We start from the raw sequence: 8,774 nt of genomic DNA, 5'->3' as shown, positions 1-8,774 counted from the left end.
CCTCTGTGGACTTGTTCCCTGCTGCATAGTTCCCCTCAGTTTTTCTAGGTACAGCATTTCATCACATGTTCTATGTTTCACCATACTGTTGAGCTCAGCCTCCTCCCAGTTCAGCCATACATGTATATATAGCAGGATGAACTAAGGAAGAATGGTCAGTCCAGATTTCCAGCCTCAATTCTACTTTCCTTGCATTTGTGCAGTCAGACCCTTCACGCTACCTAACTGCTCCATGTAGATGGATCAACTCCAGAAATCATCCTTGGAGCAAGATGTTAAACTGCGCTGCAGTGCCACAGGTTATTAGTGGTGTCTCCAGAGATGGCCTGGTTCCAAGGAGGCCCGTTAGAGAACTTTACTTTTATTCTAGATAACTTCAATTTTATCCTTTTGAGTGAGGATTATTTTGTGATACAGGGAAACAGAAGTGATGAGGCAAGAAGCAGAGTAACTTGGAATAACAAAAGACTTCCAACAATAAATCTCTAACCCCTAATATCTCTGTACATTATACAATTATTTAGATGACTTATGCTCTGTTTAAAGAAACAAGCACACACTGGGGTCTTCCTAATAACCATCATGTTAATAACAGTACAGGCCACTTCTGGAGGACTCAAGGTGTGATCTTCTATGGTAATTTTTGTGCCTATCTTCTCCCTTTCCAAGGCTGCAAGGGAGTAAGTGGAGATGTACAGAGCGGGATCTGAAATGTTGTCAAAAGGGAAGGGCATGATCCTGCAAGATGACTTCAGTGAGAGCTGAGGGCAATTAGCACTTCATAGGAGGTGCTTAGCACCTTTTAGGACTGGTCCCTGGCCCCTAAAGTGTGCTGCCAACATGCTCATACTCTGGTAACCATTTTATTTTTAACACTTGTAATTCCTGAATCATAAAGATTTAACAGATTTGCTTTGTTTCCTTAGGGATGAATTAATAGTATTTCACCAAAGGGAACTCAAGAGTCATTCTGACATGTTTGTAACATGAAAGGTATTGCTATTTCTTCCTAATCGGACAATCAACTGAAATATATATAGGTCTTGATTTAGCCAGGTACTTAAGCACATGTCTTAATGTTAATCACAAGAGCAATGCCACTGAAAACACCTAAGTACCTTGCTAAACTGAGGTGATAGGTCATTGTAAAAACTGGTTTACAAATGGCTTCGCTACAAATTCACTTCTCAGCCCCTGGAACTCTGGTTAGCTCAGCTTGCATCTTTTAAATAATAACTTAACTGTTTACTGAATGGTATAGTTTCTTTTAAGAGAATGAAGAAGACTAGACACACACCATCAATGTAGTTATATTTCTCTTGGCAATAACTGAATACTGCAAAAATGTTTTCTTCTTTTAACTTTTTTTACTCTACATTCTAGCTGCATTTGCGTACAGTAAAATGAATCTATGATATTGTAAGTAACCAACCTCTTCAATTTGACATGTTCCAGAAACCATTTTTACGGTGTATTAAAATATGTGAATATTCTTATTGCAAAGTGTCCTGTATAATGCAGGTTCTCCGCTACAAAATCTTCTCTCGCTTATATTTCAGTCATTCTAAATTTAAAATACCAGTATACAGTACTAAAATGGTCCAATTAAAGAGTTTAATATAAAAATATCAGCACAAAACTCCTTTTTAAATTGTTTATTGTGAGCAACCCAAATGTCTCTTAAATTGCTATTAGTTGTAGTATATTAATGGACTTTGTACCCCTATAATTGCTAATTCATACCATTTCAGGTATTTCAATGAGATAAGAAATACTAAGTAAGAAAAAAGGAAGTATTCAAAGGGTTAATTTGTTTAGTAGTAGCAGTAGTATTAATAATAATAATAATAATAAATTAGTTTTTCACATCTTCTTCAGTTCAAAATCCAGCTTTGAGACTGAGGAAGGCTTCCAAATCACATCAATTAAATAAGAGTGGTCCTTTTACCCAGTAGCAGTTTGATTACCAATGACTCGAAGAATCTCTTTGTGAATGCCTGTTTCTTGTGTATTTATACTTGTATCACCCACTTGGCCATCTTCATAACTAAAAAAGTACAGACAAAAAATAAAATTGTAATCCACTCTTTATTCACTATGCAATGACATCAGTGCTATATACTTTACAATGCTCCTTATTTCAACACTAAGCCATGAATATTACGTGGCGAGTGTAAACTCCAGAAGTGTGAAGCTGTTTGATGGCAGGATTTGCCCTTTCACAGAAGAGGCCTAGGGTTTCAACCAGCAAAACTGAAGTCCAGCAGGACCTGCTAGGGCTGCACTACTGCCTACCTCTGGCTCACTGTAAGCCGTTGGAAGCATATCAGCTGCGGGAGCTCAGATGCAAAGGGCTTCCTTTCATTACCATCACTGGCTCTTGGGAACCTCCTGGAGCGGAGTGTTATGAAACCATGTGTAAGTTACTGCACTCTCCATCTGCAGTAACTGATTCTTTGTCTAAACTGGGGATTTGTTCTGATATCAGTCACTTTTGGTCAGTCACAGGGTACATCTACAGTGAAATAAAAGACCCTGGCTGTGGCTGGCCCCGGGTCAGCTGATGCAGGCTCATGGGGCTCAGGCTGGGGGGATAACAATTGATGTGTAGATGTTTGGGCTCAGGCTGAAGCTGGGCCCTGGGACCTTCCCCAGCTCGTGGGGTCCCAGAGTTTGGGCTCCAGGTCAAGCCCAAATGTCTACATGGCAATTATATAGCCCCGCAGGCTAAGCCCTGCAAGCCCAAGTCAGCTGACCTAGGCCAGCTGCAAGTGTTTACCTACTGTGTAGACATACCCTTAGGGATCTGTACCTGTGCAAGTTTCAACTGCGGACATGGTAAACCAGTGCAGCTTACTCCTCCTTAGAACAGGGATAACAGGCACTGATGTAAAACACAGTTTTACCCTGTCTATACTCGGTGTATACATTGGTACACAAATACCAGTGAGTGGCCACCAATCAGGGCAAATCCCCAGTAAAGACAACTCCATATTTACTGCAAATCTGAAATAGAGGAGGCTCTGGGTGGGTCCAGGGGTCCAGCTGGGTGGCCTTCTTTGCAGGATGAGGGCCTATGTCGATATATAGTAGTCTCTTAATGAATCAAATGTGATAAAAGGAAACATCTGTTTTACAGCTAGAGTACAACTTAAAGATAAATCTTTTTATCCCTATTTTTGACTTCCTTGGCTTTTCAGAAGTACACTCTAGGAGGGTTGTTTTTTGGTCTCAGGTCAATACAGCGATACACTTACTATAGTGTGACATATTCATATAGAGTGGGAACATCCTATAGCCCTTCACCCATTGTTCTCTTTTTTGCTTATTATAACAAAAGGTAAAAGTAAAATAATCTATTGTCATTGATCTTGCAGACATTTCCTTAAAAAAATCAATTCTTGAAAAATTGTTCGGAAGACTTTATTTTTGGTCTCTTAAAGTTGTTGCAAAAAAACTGAAGAAAACATGGCAAAACAATTTAGGAAATATACAAGTAGAATTTTAAAGCTAAAAAGACGTATTGTACTTACACAAAGAAGAATCTTGTACACACATGATCAGTGTTGGGAACTACCCATATCTCCCCATGTTTGTGCAGATCAGGTGAGGTTATCACTACAAGGAGAGAACAAACACTGAGCAGTGAAAACATCTCTGGAAAACATCATTTAAAAATATCTATGCTTCCACACATTTTAAATAAATTGTGGGAATGTCTGTCGCCTTGTCTAGAACCTTGGAGTTGGCTGAACCTAGGAGTTAGGAGATCAGCTTAATTCTCGCTAACAATGGACACTCCAGTGGTATAGGGTACTGTGGGCCAATTAATCAAACTTTGGCACACAGAAAATTTATGTTTGATGACGAATGGGTGAAAAGTAAAATATGAAAGAAAAAGCTGGGAAATGGGTCATTGATTATTTAGTATTATGCTTCTTCAAATGCTGCTAGAACCCTCCACCTCCCCCCCCTCCTCCCATGTCAGGAATCAGGGCCTGCAGCAGAGCCAATCTCTGGGCAACTTAATGAGCACAGCTGGTCTGAAGTAGGTTGCCTGACTGGCTTGGCTACACCACCTGATCGACTGGAATGGTAACAGGTCAGTTCTTAAGCCCAGCAACAGCAGTTCAGTGGCTGCTCTAAGCATTTTCCCATGATAGCTCCTGCCTTGGACCTAGCCCTACTCCTGCCTGGCTTCGCTCCAGGTAACCTGGTCCTGACCATCAGCTCCGACGTCTGGCTCCGTCTCTGACCTTGGCTCTGGCCTCTGACTTCTGCTTTAACCACTGGAATTGGCTTCTGCTCTAACCACTAGACACAACCACCCATGTTCCAGTCACTGACACACATATAGAGGGAATTATGAATCTGGAGAATTAGGTACCACTTCTCTAGGAAACAACTACATATTAGATCACAGATTTTTTTTTTAAACCATGAAGATAATGATCAGAAATAAGGTTTTCTGGGTAGAGTCCATTTTTGAATACAAACCATGTTGTTCTGAAGATCTTCCATAAACGCACTTGAACACTATTGTAAATAAATGCATGTGTACATAGCTTTACAATCTGCTGTGTGAGGTTTAACTCTTACCTCCTTCTCTTTTTTTCATTTTAAGTCAACATAAATGTTTGCCTCTTGCAACTCATAAACACTGGATGTTTTTTCTTTTATGACTGATTTTTTCATGAGTTATTAAATCTTACGAACTCCCTCTCTCTACTCTTCCCTTCCTTGAGATGGATTTTTGCTGATCAAAAGTATATTTTGGCAAATTGTACATTAAAATATGCCAGAGAAACAAGACCTATGATAAGTGAAATAGTTTTGCACATTCATTTCTATCCTTTTAATACCATTTACACTTGGAAAAGTATGTTTGGGATATTTAGATTTTTGTTTTTAAATTATTAGAAATGTAAAGACAAATTCTAGTTTCAGAATAGGTCTGTTCCCAGGAATTCTAGAACGACATTAGAACATAATTGGTACAGTAATGGATTACATTTAAAAAAATGTCATTTAAAGGCTTCATATACGTGTAGAATTTGCACATGCAATTTTAGAGGCTGAGATAAGGTCCCTTTAAAAAATTGTCTTAAATTGTATCATCTTGAAAATTATTCTCCTTTCAAACAGTGCTAAAATACTTTTATAGCTGAGATGAAATCCTTACCTTCCTTTACCTGCTGTCAAAACAGATACATATTTGCTAGACCTTTTAAAAATGGTCAGGTCTTTTGAGAGTGACTATAGTCATACAGATTGGACATAACTATATGGATTTTTAAGCACAAGCAGAGAATAGAAATCAATTCATGTGTAGTGGTTACAAGAAGAAGAGATTATTTGCCTGAGCTGTCAGAACTGGGCTGAGAATTCAGATTAGGGAGATGTTCTTTATGAGTCTTGGATGCTCAAACCATTAACATACAACTTGCTGAGGTTCTTTACCAACCCTAGCTATGTGGTTAAAATTTGGGAGACTGAAAGGATGGTGACCAGTCACTTCCTACACATGATGAGCCCACCTTATTAATGGCCCTAGGTATGCTTGGGGAATGGGTATTGTGGGGGCAATGGGGGGATGGGGCTGCATTGAGACTTAAGACCCATAAATTATGTAGGCATCTCCACACCTGCCAATGTTGTCTTATTAAAAAAACCTAACTTCAATTAAAGTTTGTATTAATTTGCATTTTACAAATTCAAACAGGTACAGTGCTGAGAAAGAAATTGGTTTTGAAGGGATTTTCAGCTTACCTTCACATAAGGCTATGCATTTTAAATTACGGCTTTGCAAAAATTGGGATTGCTGTCCTTTTTTCTGTGACTGAGAGATAAAAATGTGGGAAAATTAATTAAAATAGTAAAAGGAAACACAGGTAAAAATGTAACAAGAGTATTGTTTTAAATAGTTTATTTACTGATATAGTCTCGCTGGACACATTTGCATTATTGGGTTAAAAATGCAATAGTGGCAATTTCATAGAATCATAGAATATCAGGGTCGGAAGGGAGCTCAGGAGGTCATCTAGTCCAACCCCCTGCTCAAAGCAGGACCAATCCCCAACTCCCCAGATCCCTAAATGGCCCCCTCAAGGATTGAACTCACAACCCTGGGTTTAGCAACTACTTTATCCAATAGCAAGGTGTCCACTTCATTAGCAATTTGAGGGCTGGATAATATAGGTGGGAGAATCACATTATCAATGAGAAACAAGCTAATAAAAGGAGTAAAATGATAGTCAAATCCTGTTGCCCTGGGGTTTTCAGAAGAAACCTACATGAGGAGACCAGAATCCTCCAATCTGGCTGGGTGCAGGCCACAGAGAACCAGTGTAGCCATCACTCCAGTTCATGAGCTGTATGACTATCTATATCTGCCATATCACTTCTCTCCTCATTGGTATCAATGGGATGGAATCCTTTCATCATGTAACAGCTGGGTACAGTACAATGGCTCTGTAGAACATTAGCTATAGTAGCATGTATTGCTTTACATGGGAGTTTGGCTAGTGCAGGGGTTCTCAAACTTCATTGCATCGCGACCCCCTTCTGACACAAAAAATTACTTCACGGCCCCGGGGGGGGACAGAACCCTGAGCCCGCCGAGCCCCACTGCCCCAGATGGTGGTGGTGTGGGGGCAAAGCCCAAGCCTCACTGCTCTGGGCAGGCGGGCCAAAGGTGAAGCTCAAGGGTTTCAGCCCCAGGCAGAGGGCCTGCAACCTGAGCCCCGCCACCCACAGCTGAAGCCCTCTGGCTTTGGCTTCAGCCCTGGGCCCAAGCAAGTCTAAGCCAGCTCAGGTGACCCCATTCAAAGGGGGTCCTGACCCACTTTGGGGTCCCGACCCACAGTTTGAAAACTGCTGGGCTAGTGGATAAATGTAGTCATGGTCTCTTTGGCCAAACCCTGTTACTTTATGCCTTTGGTCTCTGAGCTGCTATGGAATATGGTGACATGACCTACAGACGATACAGAATTCCTCTGAATGGCTTCCCCACAGCATTTCCCTCCTGTAGCGAGGAACCATGCCGGTATGCATATACTTGTTAAGAGAGATGGGTGTAGAATTTCCTCCTAAGGATTTAGCCATCTGTAAGCCCAATGCCCATCTATAAATAACAGCTATTAGTTTACCTTTGATCAACAGAAACTTACCAGCTTAGAGTTTAGAAACTATCACAAAGAAAATCTGTAGTGTGCTATGAATGGAACTCTAGAGGGTTACACACTAATTTTATAGCATTACCCATTCTAAATCCATACTGCACGCTAATTTAGTAAAGACTCCAGAGTTCACAGGCAGAGGTTTGCCAGGAGTGATACTGAATTAAAGAATCAATCAGCATTTCTTCCCTATTTTTTTTTCAAATAGTTCTTCTTATGAAAGGAAATCCACATTTGCTGCAGTATAATCTGTAAATTGCTACTACCAGCAATTGGATTATATTTGATCATTACAATGTCTTTGGATACCGCTGTTTGTGTTCAATAAAAGAGAACTGTTGACTTTCCAAAGAAGGAATATTAATTCCTTCACAGTTACAAATCCAATATGCCTTCCAGATATACCGTTTGATATACTACTGTACCTGTAATGCATTACTGCCTTTACTGTTCGAAGCAGGTTCATCCTTAGCTGACACCTTCTGCTGCTTCTTATTCATCCCTAAAGACATTAAAATTACTTCAGGTTTACTGGTGTGTAAAGCATTGTAAGTATAAGATATACATGGAGAGTGAAAGCAGATATTGGAGTGGGGTCAGATTCCTCCGCAAAGCATCCTAAAATTCTTGTTCTCTGTCGCATCCCATGCTACCACCAGTCTGACTCAGTCCCAAGAGCCACACATTTGCACGACAGTTCCAATGCCTTTAAAATAGCCAAAGTACTTTTAAGTAGGTGCAACAGCAGTTACACATGAGCTTAAATTCCACTGAATTCAGTTTAAGAATGTGCTCAAGCATTTTGCTGAAAAGGGATGGACTTCAGTTTAAAGTTAATCAAGCTTTGCTGCTTGTGGTGTGCTATTGGAAAAATAATTAGAATGAGTCCACAGAAGATTTTAATTTAATATTTCATCTTCAATATTTTATTTATTTTTTATTATATTAGATGCTATTTTATTTTGGAAATCATGCCACTCTCCTAACTCCAGGACATTTAACACCTTTATTATTATTTATATTACAATAGCATCAAGGATCTTAGTCATGGACCAGGAACCGATTGTGCAAGGCGCTGTAAAAACACAGAACAAAAAGATGGTACTTTATGCTACTGTATCCTGTCCTTTATTCCTACATGGTCCAATCCAGCAGTGCACCTTAGCATGTACCTAACTTTAAGCATATGAGTAGTCCTATTGACTTAAATGGGAGTACTCTTCAGATTGAAGTTAAGCACACACTTAAGTGCTTTTTCTGGATTGGGTCCTATATGCCTATGCATACGTATATTGCATATAAATATATTTGCATGCTGTGGCCAAGCTCTTTAAAAACAGAAGTGTAAAAGCAGGCTCCCAAGTCCACATTTAGGCTCCTTTCCAAAGTAATGGATACCAGTTGCCAAATTCTTCAATGGGAGGTCCTGGCTGCTCAGCACCCTTGAAAATCAGGGCATGTATTTAAGACCATAAATGGGAATTTAGGAGCCTATTTTTTGCATACAGGAGCTCCTGTTTTTGTAAATGCTGGCCTAAGATAGAAAGAGACAAAATTACTACAATGATTAAAACAATGAAGCAGGTAAAAAAAATC

The 8,774-nt window shown here is 39.8% G+C and overlaps 1 protein-coding gene across 1 annotated transcript in view; it reads right to left on the bottom strand.

Moving 5' to 3' along the window:
* Positions 1-1,861: 1,861 nt before the first annotated feature.
* PARP8 (poly(ADP-ribose) polymerase family member 8) overlaps positions 1,862-8,774 on the bottom strand; it is a 158,609-nt gene continuing 151,696 nt past the window's right edge. The window contains exons 23-26 of the mRNA XM_084627760.1: positions 7,604-7,680; positions 5,770-5,839; positions 3,534-3,618; positions 1,862-2,047 (exon numbers count right to left, since the gene is read on the bottom strand). Coding sequence (XP_084483886.1) covers positions 1,945-2,047; positions 3,534-3,618; positions 5,770-5,839; positions 7,604-7,680 — 335 coding nt within the window. The 3' untranslated portion in view covers positions 1,862-1,944. The remainder of the gene's footprint in view (positions 2,048-3,533; positions 3,619-5,769; positions 5,840-7,603; positions 7,681-8,774) is intronic.

The sequence above is a fragment of the Lepidochelys olivacea genome (genome assembly GCF_965140295.1).
Source record: "Lepidochelys olivacea isolate rLepOli2 genome assembly, chromosome: 5".
NCBI classification, from domain to species: Eukaryota; Metazoa; Chordata; order Testudines; family Cheloniidae; genus Lepidochelys; species Lepidochelys olivacea.
Note: the sequence above shows the minus strand (reverse complement) of the source record. Positions and strands in the feature narration are given on the sequence as shown.